The sequence below is a fragment of the Taudactylus pleione genome, unplaced genomic scaffold (assembly GCF_031769625.1).
Source record: "Taudactylus pleione unplaced genomic scaffold, aTauple2 ptg000451l, whole genome shotgun sequence".
NCBI lineage: Eukaryota > Metazoa > Chordata > Amphibia > Anura > Myobatrachidae > Taudactylus > Taudactylus pleione.
The window spans coordinates 7443580-7463286 of NW_028284853.1; the positions used below are offsets into that span (position 1 = coordinate 7443580).

Consider the following 19707-nt stretch of genomic DNA (forward strand, 5'->3'; position numbering starts at 1 on the left):
CCTTTCTATGGAAATATAGTTTTTGGAGCAGAGTTAGATAAGATAATAGCTACTCTGGTGGCTTCAAAGTCTGCAGGTCTGCCATCTACTGGTACAATAAATCTAAGCAGTTTCCTTTTTCACTCCTTTCATCCTCCGGGACAAGCAAAAGAACAGTCTTCCTCCAAGCCGTATCGATTTAGCAGACTTCCAGCTTCTAAGCCTGATGACAAACCCTCTGCCTGATGGGGCGGACCTCCTCTTGGGGTATCCCAGTGTGGGAGGCTGACTTCTTCATTTTGCGGATTACTGGCCTCAAACAACAACAGATTCCTGGGTCCGAGAAGTGGTCTCTCAGGGGTATACCATCACTTTCCAGAGGCATCCTCCTCAGAAGTTTTTTTGCACAGATCAGGTACGGTCAAGGCCTTGGCCCTTCAGGAGGCCATTCACTCCCTTCTGCATGCAGGGGTAATAATCCCAGCTGCTGTGTTGCAACAAGGAAGAGGTTATTATTCCAATCTATTTTTGGTTCAGAAACCAAATGGGTCTCATCGCCCTATTCTAAATCTAAAAACCCTCGACATGTTTATCCATGTTCAGAAGTGGAAAATGTGAACAGCGCTCAACAAGATATTTATTGTTTTAGGGAGCAGCTTAGTACTGGGGATGTCCTGTCTCCAAAAGAGTTATATAGATAAAAATAGATATTGTACCATGCGCTCACCTTGTCATGATATAGGGGATGTAACAGATGTAAAAATTGTGGAGATTACGACAGATCTAATGGATGTTATAAAACAATATTTTATTTATTTTAATTTATTTAATTTATATAGACACAATGTACCAATGTGTCTAGTGATATAAATAGCTATTATAAAAACTATTATATCTCCTTTCTGGTAATAGGAGTATAATAAATAATCTGATAAAATATATCTGATGACTAAGTCCTATATGGAAGGATCCAAGTTTGGGTGGTAGGTGTGCCCTTTGAGGGGGTTACCTTTCCGTAAATATATACTGTACCCTTATATAATAGTATCAGCTCGGTTTATGTCCACACCGATTTGCAGTGAAAAAGGCAGCCAATAGAAATGTTCCCAAATGGGTCAATAATGTCTGGGTGGCCTTTGAGAGGGTTACCTTCCCGTAAATATATACGGTACCCTATGTCTAAAAAGACAGATACATGTGTGTCTCTTTGGCTACTTGTAGTGTGCTAGGGAAGTAAGGGTAACCTTGTATAGAAAGGTAGCTCTCCGTATGCAAATATATACATACGTGTCCCTGCACCGTCTGATGCAATGTCCCGGTGGCAATGTGTGCCGTACACAGTGTGACTACAGCATCCCGCTTGCGGGGCTTACCGGTTAGCGTCTTCACTGAATGTCTTCACTGAATGTCACGTGTTGCGTTGTCCATACGATGTGTAGAGGAGGGGAGCGGTGCGCTGTGATGTGAGTTGTCGCAGTCAGTCCAGCCGGACCGCTTGCTCAACCCTCTGGCTCTAATACACGCTGCTCTGTAGTGTGACGGAGACGGGTGCTGTTTCCAGTTTGGAGGATAAGGAGTAGCAGCGTGAGGCTGTGCGTATGGACAGCGCAACACGTGACATTCAGTGAAGACGCCGACCGGTAAGCCCCGGGAGTGTTTCAGCTCTTGGTGAAAAAATGGGGTCTACCAGACATAGACCTCATGGCATCACATAGCAATTACAAGGTTCCTAGGTACGGGTCCAGGTCCAGAGGCCCATCAGCAGGCTTCGTGGATGCACTGGCAGTAAGATGGGACTTCAAGCTGGGGTATCTCTTTCCTCCAATTTCCCTCCTCCCAAGAGTTCTCAGGAAATTCAAGCAGGAAGGCAGAACAGTAATACTAGTGGCTCCGGCTTGGCCCAGACGTCATTGGTTCACCAACATACAGAATCTATCCATAGACTGTCCATATCCTCTTCCTCTATGGCAGGATCTGTTAACGCATCCGGATTTACATTGTCTGGCTTTGATGGCGGGGCTCTTGAATCTTCCGACTTAAGAGCCAAAGGTTTTTCTAGTTCTGTAATTCAAAAGATGCCTCTGCCCGAATCTATTACAGGGTTTGGCATTCTTTTGGTCAGTGGAGTTCCCACAGAAAGTATGACCCTTAGGTGTTTAGGGTTTCCTGGGTATTGGCTTTTCTCCAGGCTGGGTTAGACCTTGGTCTTCGCTTGGCCTCTTTGAGAGTGCAGGTTTCTTCATTGTCAGTCTGGTTCCAGAGAAAGATGCTTCATTACCAGATGTTAGAATTTTTATTATTTTTTTCAGGGAGTCTTGCGAGCTCAGCCTCCTTTTGTCCCACTGGTAGCACCGTGGGATCTGTCTTTGGTTCTTAAGGGGCTACAAGCTCCTACATTTGAACCTCTTGACTCTCTAGACTTGAAACGGTTGATGGCGAAGACTCTTTCTCGTCACTATCTCTTCTGCAAACAGAGTCTCTGATTTGACAGCACTTTCTTGTCGCTCCCCATTTTAATTTTTTTTTTCTTACCAGGATAGAGCTGTTCTTCGTACAAGGGAGGGTTACCTTCCTAAGGTAGTGTCCTGTTTTCATGTAAATTATGAAATTGTAGTTCCAGCTTTTCAGGTGCCAGATCTCTCGGTAGGTGAAGCCTCCCTCCATGATCTCCGTATCTATTTGGAACGTACAAACTCTGTTACAAAATCAGATGCTCTTTTTGTATTATATCATTTCAACAAATGAGGATGGCCAGCTAACAAGCAGACTTTGGCTCGATGGTTACGTATGACTATCTATCAGGTGTACACACAGGCTGATCTCCCTGTCCCAAACACGGTGACAGCACATTCTATTCGGTTTGTGGGGCCATCGTGGACATTTAGTCGTGATGCCTCAGCTGAACAATTGAGCAAGGCAGCTGCGTGGTCTTCTGTCCACACTTTTCTTAGGTTCTACACCTTTGATTCTTTTGCCTCTCAGGATGCTTCCTTTGGGCAACGAGTTCTGCTTTCTGCTAAGGAGCATCCCCCACCCTTAGGGGAACTGCTGTAGGACATCCCTATGGTATCCCTGTGGATCCCTATGGACCCTGAAGAAGAAAATAAGAGCTATGGTAGACTTACAGTACCATTGATAACTCTTTATCTTCGAAGTCCATAGGGACCACAGGGCACCCACCCTGACGCACCTGGCTGCTTTGGGTATTTTTTCTTTCGGTCACGGATTCCCTCATCTTGTGTGAGAGTGCTTCTGGTGTACAATTGTTCTTCCTTCTCCTCTTTCCTTCTCCTTCCTTGAGCTTGTTTACAAAACTGCAGGCCTGTGGCTGGGGGCTGTGTATATATGGAGGAGGTCCCGAGGCATCCTTGGAGCTGAAAGCTTTAACTGTTTGGTGCCTGGATCTCTCCAACCAAATTACCCCATGGTATCCCTGTGGATGCTGTTGACTTTGAAGAAAAAGAGCTATCAATGCTAAGTCTACCGTAACTCTTATTTTCTCTTTTAGTTTTTCTCAAATCATTTTTATCCACAAGGTTCTGTCCATTCATAAACCTCTTTATTTTTCTGTTAAACTTAAATGAGTGGAGACTGAACTCTGGGGGTTCCTGCTTGTTACAGTAGATCAGACAACGCCCCCCTGTGGGTTTATTGTGAATATGCAGAGTTCCTAGTGACAGGGCACAGAACAGTGTAGCAGTTGCTGTAACTTTTTATCTGAAAGCTCAGCTGTTTCGTTTTGTATTCCTCCCTGAAACCATATGCTGAAACTCCATTATATCCAGCGAGCCTGTACACCCTGCAGTGATAGTGTATTCTGGGGCTGTGGAGCGCATAGAATACATCAACAACATTTTTGAACCACTCTAACTAGAGATCTCGGCTACTGTTCTGTTCTTTAAAGGACCCTTTCCACTGCTGAGGGCAAAATCTCCTCCTGGTGCAGAGCTAGCTTAGGCAGTGTTCAACCTCTGTGGAAAAGCTCTTTAACTTCAAACCAGCCAGCATAGTAGGCATCCGCCTGTACTGCACTGATTTGGACCCTTAAACTCTAAACTTTTTGGATTAATTGTTTTTCTAATAGTTTTTATGTCTTAGTGATGTAAGTGGTCGAAGCAGGAATATTTATTAAGCACCCATTTTATGCAGCATCCTCCTCTTGGGCATGGTTGCTGTTACTATGTAAAAAGCAGGAACAGCGGGGGTCTTCATTTACTTGGGGGCCACGTGATTTTGGGTCATGGACAGAACAGCCCTCAGCAACTGTGTACAATGATAATACACATATCACGAATAATAAATTAGGCAAAATAATATAAATGACTTTGTAATAAGTATAGAAGAGGCTTAGAGGGATGGGGGGTCCAGCCATTCTGGATGGTGGTCCGTGTTTGGGTCCTGGTCCATAGGTTGCTCTTACGTTTTCGGATTTCAGCTGCAGGACAGAAATAATCGGTCTGAGTTCCATGGAATAATTCATTACTGTTCTTTCCAACCAACGTACAATAGGAGGAAGTTAATGTCCAGTCGTTTCCATTGTCTGGGTATCTGTATCAGCTAGGTGACACAATGTATGGAAGAAATGCAGCAATTGCGGAAAACTAATGTATCATAACCAGCTGCGTGTGTTTGATTTTGCATTTTGTTGCAACATGACTGTAGTTATGAGAAGTCACCTACTGAGCCCGGCCTTAGGCAGTCAGTGGCTCTACAGCTGTTGTCATAGACGTGTCCCGGCATTCCATGCCAACCAGAGCTGCACCTCAGGCCATGCTGCAACTTGTAGTGCCACCAGAGCTGGAGAGTCATGGGATCCCTACCACTGGTCTTCCTTGGACCGTTTAAAAAATTCCCTGAATCTTGACTCGCCCAGCACTGCTGTATTCTGCTGTGTGCACTAATCCCAATTGCCTGTTTCAGGCAGGCATTGTGTTTTAAGACCCCCTTCCCACATGTGGATCTCCACCCAATGCAACGTTTTTGGTATTCTACAGAGCATGGCACATTTGCTGCCTTGTCATATGGTGGATATGGGCTCTTTCTATCCTGGGCCAAAAAATCTGCTGAGTGCACTATTTGGGCCGTGTCTTCTCACGGACCAGGCTTTTGGAATTACATGGTAGCCAACAAAGCATGGAGCGTAGCATAAATCTTGTTTGGCCGAGTATCGGTACCTGTATCATGACAACTGGGGATAATGCAGTATCTGTACTTGGGAGCTTCCTTTCATGGGTATGAATGTGTTTGTTGATCACTAAAGGCAGTCGTTGGTACTCCCGTTAATGGAAATGTTGAGCCTGCTGGGAATATGATGATGATGATGATGATAGCTTATGACGTCTTCTCATTTGTCTAGGTTCCTGAGTGCTTTGGCTGTGTTGGCAGAAAGACCCGAGCTGGTGGAGAGGGTGATGATCACAAGGACAATTTGCCCGGAAGGCGCCTACCAGGTCCGACTATGCAAAGACGGGACATGGACCACAGTCCTGGTGGACGATATGCTGCCCTGCGATGAATCTGGATATTTACTCTTTTCCCAGGTACACATTGCCAAAACCCTGCTTGGATACAAAGGTTGTGTGTAATACATGTCATTTGGTTTTGAGCAGACTGGGATCTGTTTTCCTTGCAGGCCCAAAGAAAGCAGCTCTGGGTGGCTCTAATCGAAAAGGCACTGGCCAAGCTTCACGGCTCGTACTTCGCCCTCCAGGCTGGCCGTGCCATCGAGGGCTTAGCCACTTTGACTGGTGCTCCCTGCGAAAGCCTGATGCTTCAGGTCAGCTCTACCAACCCCCGAGAGGAAACGGTAGACACGGACCTCATCTGGGCCAAAATGCTGAGCTCTAAAGAAGCAGGGTAAGAACAAAGTAAAGGGTTAATATCCTTCCCTGATTATCTGGGTGTCCTCATACTGATCACACACCCACAGTACGGCTTCTTTTCCTGGCCCCATACACTGCAAAAGAGATTTATCATTACCTCCAGTACAATTAATTCTCCGGCTAATGTTCATGAGAACCTTTTCATCTGCTGCTTTGTGTGGGTTTCAGCTGGCTATTCTGGAGAGGTGCTTGAGATGCACTTGTGTGTAGATGTTGAATATATATCTCTATTTTGGTTTCTTCCTCCCATGTTGTTGATCCTCTATGGCTTTGTCTATACACTTACACATGGGCTCATTGTTGTCTGATACAGGTTTCTAATGGGAGCCTCTTGTGGTGGAGGGAACATGAAGGTAGATGATGCAGCATATGAAAGCGTTGGACTAAGACCTCGACACGCATACTCTATACTGGACGTTAGAGATGTCCATGTCCACGGTTCCCGGTGAGTATAAGATGTAGGCGTTAGATATGACCATGGTGATTAGAAGACCTGATTTTATAGCACTTGTGTCTTGTTCCTTGGGAAATATCTGTATTCGTTCACCTTTCCATTCTTCCCGGGCAGTCTTCTTCGACTCCGTAACCCTTGGGGCCGCTTCTCTTGGAACGGTAGCTGGTCCGACGAATGGTCCATGTGGCCATCCTCGCTGAAACATGAATTGATGCCACACGGTAGCAGCGAGGGTGTCTTCTGGATGGAGTACAGTGACTTTATCCGGTGAGCTCATTGTCAGGACTGAAATACAACTAGTAATGAAATGGTTTGCAATTTGAGGTCACCCTTATATGTTTTGTTCAGCAGAGTAACCAACATAATCAAAGGGCTATACATTTAGGGGTATATTTACTAAAGTGAGAGTTTTTAGAAGTGGAGATGTTGCCCATAGTAACCAATCAGATTCTACTTAACATTTAACTAGCATCTTCTAGAAGATAATAGCGAGAATCTGGTTGCTATGGGCAACATCTCCATTTCTAAAAACTCACTTTAGTAAATTTACCCCTTGGTGTCCCCTAGGATTGCAGTTTCTGATGTGAAAGGTGCAGTGTTTGTTTCTTGGTGCTTTTGTTGTTTTTGGGTTTCAAATATTCAAACATTTTTATATTTTGTTTACTAGAATTTTGAATGACAGATCACCAAGTAACAGTATAGATTCCCTCTATAGGAAAGGAACATCATTTCTCATGGACTTTTCCACTTTAAACCATTTAAAAAAAAAAAATGAAACTAAACCCCTCTACTGCACACTAAAATATTGTTTAGGGACACTACCCTATGACCCTCGTAGTGTGCGCTGCTTGCTGAGCTGCTTCTTCTGGTCAACTGCAGTAAGGATCTGTGTGCTCCGGCCTATGATTGGATGAGCACACGACTACCGAATCAGGAGCCAGGAGTCGGTTCTTCATACGCATGATTCTTAAGTTGCACATTGACCATCAGGTGACCAGGGAATTGTACGTACAGGACCTTGGTGAGCGCAGAAAAAGTTGCATGAACGTACACCACCTTTTACATTCGCTGGACAGTTGAAAGCACGGATTCTGAGCTCCTTTAGCCATAGTGTCACCTAGAAGTAAACAGAATAAATTTATAAGCTTCTAAACTGTGCTGTCAGATTCCAATCTTATCGTGGAGAACAAAGCAGTAATAATGAAAATATACTTGGTGCTCTACAATTGAAGTTGGACATATACAGTTCACTATGTACAAAGACTATGGGCCTGATTCAGACCCGGTCGCTAAGCTGCGAGCGCTCGGTAGGGGCGATAGTCGCACATCTGCATGTGAGTCGCAGTGCGTGTGCGCAAGCCAGTCACTGCGATCGGGAATCGTGCGCTCGTTGTACACAGACTGAGCGCTACTTTGAGTGACAGCGCCGTTTGTGGGTGGTAACGGGAAATTGTTTGTGAACGGGGGAGTGGATGTGTGAACGCAGGCGTGTCTGAGCTTCAAAACGGAGTTTAATGGGTGTACATAATTGGTAAAGTAGCGTCATTGAACACGTCACTTGGTTGTTTTTTTGCCTGAACTGATCGCAGTGCTTGTGGTGGTGGTGGGGTAGGGTCTACGTAAAGGCCTGGGAGCTACTCCGATGGCTCTCGATGTTACCGATGATTCATATGCTTCCTGGAGATGACGTGGGCTAAGAATGAAAAGTGGGCATCTTTGAACACCAGCGTGCGCTTATTGCCGTCGCTCTCCAAGACATAGAGGGCGTCCTTAAGCCAGACAATGTGATCGCAGAATTTGCAGACCCGGCCCCTTTTGGCAATGAGCGAGCGTAGATTAGCGACCGGGTCTGAATCAGGCCCTATGTTCAACTTTGTGCACATTTGTATTTTATTACTATTTTAATGTAAAAGACCTTTACATTAGACATCTTTCTAAATGATCTTTTTGTTTCTGTTTGTTTATTGTTGTTTTTCTCTACATATCGGCCCTATTGGTTCTTTCCTTGGCTTGTCAGTCATGCGTCTTTGCTCTGTTTGGGCTCATAACCCTCTCCTTTGACTCCCACAGGTATTTTGATTCTGTCGATATCTGCAAAATCCACACAGACTGGCATGAAGTCAGAGTCCAGGGAACCTTCCCGAACAAGGCCTCCATCCCAGTGACCGTCACATCTCTCACAGTGGTGGAGCGCACAGCTGTGGAGTTCTCCCTCTTCCAGGAAGGCAGCAGGTAAGGAGAAGTAACAAGAAGTTGGGCAAGGAGGCCACAATGCTATTCTGTACCGACTGTTTTACTGGCGCTAACTAATGTTACTCACTGCCAGCTGCTGAGCTGGGTGCCGGTTATTTCCAGGATCCAAAACTGATTCCGGTCTACAAAGCTCTCCACATTACCGCAGCCTCTAACATGTCTTCATAGCCTCTGTAGCTCCCCCACCTTGCTCTTCACGTTGTCAACGACATATGCCTAAATCCTCGCTTAGTGCCATTAGTCTCCAGGACTTCTCCCGTGCTGCCCCCATTCTCTGAACTTCACAACCTCTCCCATATTGACTACCTGTGCGCTGAAATCCATCTCATCAGGGAAGCTTATCTAAGTACCAAAGCTGTGATCAATAGATGAGCCCACACATAGCGTTCACAACATCTTCCTCTGCTATAATTACCATCGTCCTTCTCCTGCTCTTTCCTCCTCCAGCTTTATGCTTGGGCAGACACTAACCGGGTTGCTGATAAATATAGAACTACTTAGCAGTGTCCAAAATGTGATTAATGTGGCTGATCTACTGTACACAACAAACTCTTATGTTTAAAGCCCTGCATGTCCTTTAAACTGTAAGCTGTATCCAGCAGGACTCTCTCACCTTCTCTTCCATTGTTTATTAAGGTTAAGCTATTTCTGGTATGTCCAGTTTTCTCTCCTCTGCTGGATAGTGCGGCAGAATCTGCTGCCAATTCTATGACGCATCGTAAAAAAAAAAAAAAGGCAGGCCCTGAGAAATCTCCTTGCGTCATGCACATTGTAACCGCCCTCTTCCCCTGTAGACGATCGGACACGGTGGACAGTCACCTCCTGGACCTCTGCATCATGGTTTTCCGGGCGTCTCATGGGGGAGCTGGGAAGGTGATGTTGGGAAGGCTCATGGCACACAGCAAAAGGGCGGTGAAGAAGTTTGTGGGCTGCGATGTAATGCTGGAACCTGGAGAGTACGCGGTGGTATGTTGCGCATTTAACCACTGGCATACCGTGAATCTGGCTGGCTCATCCGCGGTTCAAGGTAAGCACGAGACTGACGCGATTGCTTTTCTGCAAGGACGAGTCATAAGTATGAGATCTGACCAGAACACGTCTCTTGTCTTTTAGCTTCCAGCCCCACGGGTAGCAGTAATAATCGCCGCTCAGTAGCAGACCCCATGGGGTATATTTTAGCTATTTATAGTTCCCGACTTGTCATGGTCGAGCAAGTGGAGGCCCAGCCGACAACTCTTGCAGATGCCATTATCCTGCTGACAGAAGACAAGGGGGAACGGCACGAGGTGAGAGCATGCTGGGGTCATGTACTGCCTCTCCATAGAGATCGATAATTCATCATTGCTCACACATCACAGCTCTTATTCTAGTTCTGTCTCACAGTCATTGTACTCGGTTTCCAATTATCCACAATAAAGTCTTCAACATCCAGTTCTTGCATGTAAGAGAATGTTACTCATTATAGTCCTTGCCTTTCTTCTGCTTCCACAGGGCCGTGAGGGGATGACCTGCTATTATCTAACGCACGGATGGGCCGGGCTCATTGTGGTTGTGGAAAATCGTCATCCCAAGTCCTTTCTACACATCCAGTGTGACTGCACAGACAGTTTCAATGTGGTGTCCACCAGAGGCAGCCTCAAAACCAGCGACAGTGTCCCCCCTCTTCACAGGTGAGCTCTCCAAGCCGGCTGTCCTCAGTCCTTCACTGCTCTCAGTATCTCCCCTCCTCGCCCCCTGACGTTTTGTTTCCCCTGCTGCCCTCACACCGCGTGATCATTTACTTATTGTTTCTTCTTCTCCTTTCTCAGGCAGGTGCTGGTCATCTTGTCCCAATTGGAGGGCAACGCTGGCTTCTCCATCACTCATCGTCTGGCACATCGGAAAGCTAACCAGGCTTCTCTGAATGATTGGATGTGCAGCAAAGGCACCCACAGTCCCCCTCTGTCCCCGGAGGTATCCGGCCTACATGGCCCCCGCCCACTCTGACACACACCCACAAGAAGACATCACGTTGGGGGGGGGGGAGGGGGGCTTTGACTACCCAGGTTCAGTGGGAGCACTTTACGGACTAAACAATTCCCGGAAAACTACACTTGAAATCTACTCAGGACTTTTATCCTGTGTAAACAGGGACCCTATCCCATCCTAGAATCCTGCCCGTTACCCCCGTTTATTTTAAAGGGCCGCACCATAAACAGGAAATGACATCCTTGTTCCTCAACTTTAAATTGGAAAGATTTGTCTCTTTGTGTTTTTTTTTTTTTTTTAACTTCATGTGCCCATCGCCTTCACGGTGTGACTTGGAACGCGTGACCTCAACGGGGTCACGTGTTCCTAATGAGTCGATAGGCTGCATTCTCATATGTCTGTCTCCACTGTGAGTAACTGGCGGCCACACCGCAACTACCTTGTCATCCTTCACTGCAAGATGTGTATTCATCAAGTTCTCCTTTTTTAAGATGCGTATTTTAATAATTCATTGTGTATCTAACGCAAAACATATTCTGGCTGCTAATTCTCTCTCATCCATGACCATAGGGAGAACTCTACGGTCATTAAATATTTGATAATATGCATGGGCACAAGCTTTACCTGATACAGGTGAGAGGGAAATTGTGTCAATAGCCTGCTGTCTTCATTCTCTACTACAGCAACCCTCCAGGGTGTTCTGCTACTACCCCAAATCTGCACATCCCACTGCCTGCTGAAGTCTTAACGATCACACGGAGCTTATATACCATATATCGGGGTGGTGTTACCCTCCGTCATGCAATAAATGTAAAGCGCATATTTTTTTATTCTCAAGTGAGGAAAATGCAGCCATGATTCTAGGAATACGGTAATCCTGTAAATTTGCAAACAGGGTAAGTATGAAAGTAAAGCTTATATATGTATATCGCAGAACATTTGTTTTTATCACCTCAAAAAAAACAAAACATACATTTTAGATGAACCTATAAGTAGCTGATCTCACAGAGAATGAGGCCCTACGACAAAGTTCTGCGTAGTAATGTCTAATCCCCTATGCACTGGCCCCCTGGCAGCTGTGTGACTTGTGGCAGAATTTATTATTTAACAAACAGGGAGCTATTGTTCTCAGACGTGCGTGGCTCAGAACTCACAATGCTTTAAGACATGACCTACAAATTCTCCTGGAAATGCGTTGCGCCTACACTTGCGCGGTGACTGCTGTTGCTAGGTCAGGCCTGGGCAAACTTTGAGTCATCAGGTGTTGTGAAACTACAAGACCCAGCATATCTGTCAGCTACCAACTGGCAGGGCATGACAGGTTGTCCAGGCCTGCGCCAGGATGAGCGAGATAAAGGAAAGCTTCGGAAGCCAATCAGCAACTAGGTTTTATAGCTTAATGGTAGGTGTTTAGAACTTTGGGCAGCATAGATAAGAGGAGGAAGGGGTTCGGCTTTCCAAGGTTATAGTCTCAGGGAAAGAAAGGCTGCTTACTCATTTCCCCTCTATCTAGGACTAATCCTTTTCCTCTCTAGGTCCTGAAATGAAATACACTGGGCTATTTGTTTGTACAATGTTCATGTGGGGAAGGTGTACTAAGCATTGAAGAGAGAGAAAGTACCAACCAATCGGCTCCTAACTGTCATGTTACAAGCGATGTTTGAAAAATGACAGTAGCTGATTGGTACTTTCTCTCTCTCCAAGGCTTAGTACATATATCCCTGTATATATTGAAATATGCTGAACAGAACTGTAATTAATGTACAGTACATTGTCTGAAATGGTGAGGGGGAGTTGTGCATGGCAGTGTATATCAGCCTGGTCTGAGACTGCTGATAAGACAGGTGATCAGGATAACCACTAATGCGAGGTTGGATTACATGAAATACTGGCTGTGTCATTCTAGGCCTGAAGGCTGGTGGCAGCCAAATATGATTAGTGTCATAATCAGAATAATAATTATCACTCTTTAAACCCACCTGTGACTAATCTGAGGCATTTCCCACCATCTGTACCATTACCTTGTCTTTCTGTCTGGCTCTGTGCAGACCACCATTAAATTGTGCTGGTCATCCTCAGAGGCAGCCATTATGTGTATACATGAGTATAGCTGCAGTCCTGAAAATCTGCTTTATTAGCAGTCATTGTGAGTGGTGTAGCACTAATATGTACCAATAATAATATAATAGGGACCTGTGGAGAAAGATGTCTGCCACATACCCCTTAATCTTCTCTAAAACATCTGTAATCTTGTAGGATGATTATTCTTATCTGCTGCTATAGTCAGTACACAATTTTACTTATTTGTAGCATCTCTGATTGCTTTTAGCTTTACAATTCAGTATTGGGACCAAATAAACAAGTATCTGCTCTCACAGCATTGTACATACTTTGCACCTGTCAAAACACAATGAAGGCAGCCATTTTGTGTCCAGCACCTATAGGGGATAATAGATTTGCAAAAAATGAAAACTAGAAGTGTCTCCAATAGCAACCAATCAGATCCTTGCTATAATTCCTCTTTTAATTTTTAGAAGTTTAAATAAATCTACTTTTGAAAATAACACCTACTGTACCCATTCACTAGTATCCAATGATATCACTGACAGGCACTTATTCTTTCTCCATGCATACTGGTTCAACCCACAAAATGGCTACCTCCACTATGTGTTGACAAAAGATGCACGTCAACCCACAAAATGGCTGCCTCCACTGTGTGTTGACAACAGATGCACCTTAAAGCCCTCCCGATATTGGAATTAAACCTACACACGTCTCTCTCTTTTGGGGTGTAGCTGAAATGTGAAACCAATATAACCAGGTTAGTCTGTTAATTGGTCCATTTGATCCGTGTAGTTTTTACCAAAGCTGCTGAGTGTAATGGGGGCTGTTATCATTCACTTATTAACCGTTAATGGAAATGTCACAATGCAGAAGTTAGTTTCAGGAAATGTGATGCCAATATTAGAATTACCATGTTTTTTATTTGATGTTTGCCAAAAGCTCAGACGGATGCACTGCATACCTATCTTATTGCCCTCTTTACCTTACAGGGTCCTTGCTAGTAGCACAAAGTGGTGGTCAGTTAATTCTGTGGCTGATGCATTTATTGTAACATGGCCTAATTTGCAAAGCGCGTTGGTTGCACGCCGCAAGGCGACGTGGTTTTGCACATCTAATCACCATTCTTGAGAGGCACTTCTGCAAATGCCAATTTGCTGCTTAGATCATGCTCTTTAATCTAAATCTAGATGCACTTGCAGAAATTGACCTTTGCTGCAGTACCACACTGATCTTGCCCTGCGCTTTGTAAATTACCTCCACTGCGTTCATTTTATGTCAGATGTTTGTAAAATCCAATAGCAGACCTTTTATGGTTCACCAAACTCTTCCTCCTCTCCCGCCAAACAAGTATAATGGGGTCCCTGTTCCCTCTCTGTCTCCCCGTCTGCCACAACTGGGAATATTTGAAACTTGTATATATTGTTCAGCTGTAATAAGACAAAATGCTATTTTATCAGCTTATATACTCAGATTGTATAGATAGTTACATTTTGGGTGGCCCTCGCTCCCATCTCAGGTTCTTTCGGACCAAATAAAGATTTTGTTTTTTAAAGACTCGTTTCATGGTTTTTGTCAGTACATGATCATTTGGGGGTTTTATACTCGATAGAACATTACTGTTCTAACTCACTATTGATGTAAGACTTGTTGTATCAATTAAACTTAGTACTTGGACTTGTTAATGCCTACATATGGATTAACCCTGGCACTCCTAAAAAGCATTTACAAGTGTCTAGACAAAACCCTGTAATAATTTCCACAATAACCATCATGTGCAAAAAAAGAAAAAGCCATGGCTGAATGTTTACATTCAAATTAGTAAGTCATATATTTGTCAGATTATGCATTTAAAATAATATATTTTTGTCTAATTTATTTTCTAGTACGCTTCAAATCAATTTATATTGCCTATTGATAGCATGTTAAAACAAATATTTTTTTTATTTAAAATGTAATACATAGGAAAATCTGCAAAATTAAGGGGGAAGTCAATTATATATTTTGAAATCTTTTTATTATTATTATTTTATAAATCAAATCGCTGCTACTCCCGTGTATAATGGTATCAAATGTTTTTACTGTATAGTCTTAGGTTAGATGGTTAAAATTACTTTTTAGTTTTTTTGTTTTTATTGCAAACATTGCTATAATCAGTGTAAACTGACATGGAGAACAGACCTGATCCAGTCTGAAACGCACTTCCAACTCCTCCATTCCAGTCTGGTGTATCACTGGCCATGTGGTAAATGGGATGTAGTCAGGATACTGGTGGGCGCTATACCGCCCGCTGATATCCCAACAGCCACGTCCCGACACCTATCATTAGCCCTACTACTAAATCTCGACACCCGGCTTGCCAAACGAAGGGTATTTTAGCGTGTAGCCGCGGGGGATGGAGGGTTAGCTTTAGGGACCCCCGGGGGGACTTAGGGTTAGGCACCCCACTGGGAGGGGGAGGGGGGGTAGGTTTAGGCACTAACGGGGGGAAGTTTGGGTTAGGAACCCCCAAGTTAGGGGTCTTACCTGCTAGTGTCAGGATTTCGACCTGTCAGGCTGCCGCTGTCAGTATTTGATCCGGCAGCTACACAGCCGCCGGCATTGCATACCTATTCTGTGGTAAATGACTGAATTTTTGTTACTTCCTCACTGTTGTTTTTTAATTTGAAAGGATTAAAAACAAAACAATTATTTTAACCAGCACATTATAGTAATTTACAGTTTTATGGACTACTGTTCATTTATTCCTTTTTTTTTTTTTTTTTAGTTTTTATAATAAAGTAAAAAAAAGGCAAGATTTACTAAGAGGCCATTTTTGTGAAACTTTTTGAACATTTTTTAATTTTTTTTTCTTGGTGTTGGGGGGGGGGGGGGCATTTTAGAAACCGCACAAATTACTAAAGGCCAGCAAACTGACGGAAATTCAGCTATACGAAGCACAACCTTTTAAATAGCTGTACCTTTCTTTTATTTTTTACGTGATAAAAATGCAAACCATGAAATTTATCAAAACTCCAGAATTATGAGAAGGTTGCAAGAGGCGAGATTGTTCAAGCACTTATTATTTTTATGGCACCCCTCACAATACATTTTTATTGAATCCATTAATATTAAATCGTATTGCCCCCATAAGTTAACCAATAAATATTGCCCCCTAATGAAATGAAATATCACCCTCTTAAAATTTAATAATTTATTTGGTCCCATAATATATTCATAAAATGATTTTGCCCCACAACATAATTATTGTTTTTGCCTGCTTAATAAATAATGATTGCCCTTATAATTAATAAGTGCATTGTGCCATCTTATACTCTTTATGACCAGATCGATCGAACAGCATATGGTTGTCTGGTAGTTTTTCTAGCGGATTTGCCTAAAGTAAACCCACAGTGATTGGTTAGATAGAAAGTGGAGGTGAAAACTGCAGCAACATCGTCGCAAATAACAATTGTTAATAATTCTATTCCTTGGTGTGCATCTATAGTGTGATGTAATTTTGCAGCCTTCCAGTTGGGGGAGCACTTACACCACAGAATGTATTCTCCATCTATTCAGAATACTGGCATCCCTGCAAGAGCCAACAGAGAGTTGGATGTAGTGGAGTTACCAGGAGAAATAGGAGTTAACGTTCTATTTATTTTGCTGGCTGACATACTGCGCATAAAGGTAGTTTATGAAAGTCCATTGCTGAGCCTTATAAAGAGTTACTTACCCCCAGCAGGTCTCTTATATGGAATTTTTGTCTCTTTTTGCCATGAGCAGTGTTCCAATTTGGTTGGAGGACAAAAGTATTGATTTTAAGGACATGGCTGCCCATGGGATGGACAAAGCTGGCATAGGGCATAGTATCATTGATTATAATTGCAAAGTGGCTGCTGAAACACAAGAATAAGCAGAACTTAATGGGTGGAATTCACAAACATGCCATTGAAAATAAACAACAACATTTTTTAAACCATTATACTCACAAAAGGGGAAATGATCATTTGTGAACACTTCCTAACAGAGGATTTTTTACTTTCTAACACAGAACTTGTAATACAGTCAGGTGTATAAATATTGGGACATTGATAGAATTTTTATATTTTGGCCTCTATTCACCACCACAATGGCTTTGAAATGAAACAAACAAGATGTGCTTTTAACTGCAGACTTTCAGATTTAATTTGAGGGTAATTACATCCAAATCAGGTGAACGGTGTAGGAATTACAACGGTTTCTATATGTGCCTGCCACTTTTTAAGGGGCCAAAAGTAATGGGACAAACTAAACAATTCTAAATCTAACTTTCACTTTTTAATACTTTGTTGCAAATCCTTTGCAGGCAATTACAGCCTGAAGTCTGGAACGCATAGACATCACCAGACGCTGGGTTTCATCCCTGGTGATGCTCTGCCAGGCCTCTACTGCAAATGTCTTCAGTTCCTGCTTGTTCTTGGGGCATTTTCCCTTCAGTTTTGTCTTCATCAAGTGAAATGCATGCTCAATCGGATTCAGGTCAGGGGATTGACTTGGCCATTGCATAACATTCCACTTTTTAGCCTTAAAAAACTCTTTGGTTGCTTTTGCAGTATGCTTCGGGTCATTGTCCATCTGCACTGTGAAGCACCGTCCAATGAGTTCTGAAGCATTTGACTGAATATGAGCATATAATATTGCCCGAAACACTTCAGAATTCATTCTGCTGCTTTTGTCAGCAGTCACATCATCAATAAATACAAATTAACCAGTTCCATTGGCAGCCATACATGCCCACGCCATGACACTACCACCGCCATGCTTCACTGATGAGGTGGTATGTTTTGGATCATGAGCAGTTCCTTTCCTTCTCCATACTCTTCTCTTCCCATCACTCTGGTACAAGTTGATCTTTGTCTCATCTGTCCATAGGATGTTGTTCCAGAACTGTAATGGATTTTTAAGATGTTGTTTGGCAAACTCTAATCTGGTCTTCCTGTTTTTGAGGCTCACCAATGGTTTACATCTTGTGGTGAACCCTCTATGGCCCTGATTCAGAGCCGGACGCTCTGACCAGAGCGCTCGCTCTGAATCAGGGCCCTCCTCCATTAAAATGGAGCGTCCTCCTGGACGCTCGTATAGCTGTGGGTCACCACCCACAGCATATACGAGCGTGCAAAAAGATGGTCGCAATGGTCTTGACCATCGCGACCATCGGACTAGTGATGTCAGTGGGGCCGGCTTCAGACGGTAGGCGTTCCCATGGGAACGCCTCCGTCTGGCAGGCACGTCCCCGGCACGCCCACCAAAGGGGGCGTGCTGTCAATCAACATAGACAGCACGCCCCCTTTGGTGCGAGACCCCGAGCGATGGAAAGCCCGTCGCTCGCCGGGTCTCGCGCATGCGCACGACGAAGCTCCCTCCGTCGTACGCATGCACAGTGGGGAACATCGACCCACTTGCGAGCGTACTGCCGCTCGCGAGTGGGTCTGAATGACCCCCTATATTCACTCTTGTGAAGTCTTCTCTTCATTGTTGACTTTGACACATATACACCTACCTCCTGGAGAGTGTTCTTGATTTGGCCAACTGTTGTGAAGGGGTTTTTCTTCACCAGGGAAATAATTCTTCTGTCATCCACCACAGTTGTTTTCCGTGGTCTTCCGGGTCTTTTGGTGTTGCTGAGCTCTCCGGTGCGTTCTTTCTTTTTAAGAATGTTCCAAACAGTTGATTTGGCCACACCTAATGTTTTTGCTATCTCTCTGATGGGTTTGTTTTGATTTTTCAGCCAAATGAGAAAATAACTTACCCCAGTCCTCAGCAGTCCAATCCCTGTACCTTTTGCAGAAAATTACTGTCCCTGATGTTTTTTTCTTTAGAGAAGTGGTTTCTTTGCTGCCCTTCTTGACACCAGGCCATCCTCCAAAAGTCTTCGTCCTGTGTCATGCCAACAGTAAAGCATCCTGAGACCATTCATGTGTGTGGTTGTTTCTCAGCCAAGGGAGTGGTCTCACTCACAATTTTGCCTAAGAACACAGCCATGACTAAAGAATGGCACCAAAACATCCTCCAAGAGCAACTTCTCCCAACCATCCAAGAACAGTTTGGTGAGGAACAATGCCTTTTCCAACATGATGGAGCACCTTGCCATAAGGCAAAAATGATAACTAAGTGGCTCGGGGAACAAAATATCGAAATTTTGGGTCCATGGCCAGGAAACCCCCCATACCTTAATCCCATTGAGAACTTGTGGCTAATCCTCAAGAGGCAGGTGGACAAACAACAACCCACAAATTCTGACACACTGTAAGCATTGATTAGGCAAGAATGGGCGGCCATCAGTCAGTATGTGGCCCAGAAGTTGATGGACAGCATGCCAGGGCGAATTGCAGAGGTCGTGACAAAGAAGGGTCAAGACTGCAAATATTGACTCTTATAAACGTAATGTAATTGTCAATAAAAGTCTTTGACACCTATGAAATGCTTGTAATTTTACTTCAGTATACCATAGTAACATCTGACAAAAAGGACTAAAAACACTGAAGCAGCAAACTTTGTGCAAACCAATACTTGTGTCATTCTCAAAACTTTTGGCCACGGCTGTACACTGAAATTTCAGTTCAGAGCTGCCAAGTTACCCCTAGAAACCGATGATTACCAACCACAGATGTTTCCTCCTCGATGGCCATCAGAAGGAGTATCACAGCACCTTTTGTGCATGCGCACCAAATAGCCATCAACAGTTACCTTGCCATGGCTACATGCCATCGTTATGATGGCAGCATAGCAGCCACTATTCGATGCCCATCCCTACTTACCCCCCAGCAGGCTTCTTGCTGTAACTAAAATGACCAATAAATGAAAAGAGGCAGGCAATGTTGCATATTAATGAGTGAATCTAACCCAGTAAGGAGCCTTCACTCCTTACCCAGCTCCTCCCATTTCTGGCAGAGTCACGTCTTGGTGCAGCATTTCAAGCCAAATCAAGCCAAATCTTCCAGGATTGAGAAGGGCAGGGATGAGATTGAAGGTTCCTTATTGGAGGTTAGTCACCCACACTAATTTCTAGTGATGCACCATAGCCCAGTTTGCTTGGGGTTTGGAGGGTGAGTGTTTATAATACCCAGAGTACTTTTTGTTGCCTATATG

General features: G+C 44.0%; 1 protein-coding gene across 2 annotated transcripts in view; it reads left to right on the top strand.

Annotated features, from left to right (window-relative positions):
• The window catches only part of CAPN15 (calpain 15), a 58637-nt gene extending 44485 nt beyond the window's left edge, over window positions 1–14152 (top strand). For both annotated transcript variants that reach the window (XM_088448198.1, XM_088448199.1), the window contains 9 exons: window positions 5336–5519; window positions 5612–5835; window positions 6175–6306; window positions 6430–6582; window positions 8386–8547; window positions 9363–9595; window positions 9682–9854; window positions 10060–10238; window positions 10377–14152. In XM_088448198.1, coding sequence (XP_088304324.1) covers window positions 5336–5519; window positions 5612–5835; window positions 6175–6306; window positions 6430–6582; window positions 8386–8547; window positions 9363–9595; window positions 9682–9854; window positions 10060–10238; window positions 10377–10554 — 1618 coding nt within the window. In that variant the 3' untranslated portion in view covers window positions 10555–14152. The remainder of the gene's footprint in view (window positions 1–5335; window positions 5520–5611; window positions 5836–6174; window positions 6307–6429; window positions 6583–8385; window positions 8548–9362; window positions 9596–9681; window positions 9855–10059; window positions 10239–10376) is intronic.
• The last annotated feature ends 5555 nt before the right edge of the window (window positions 14153–19707 follow it).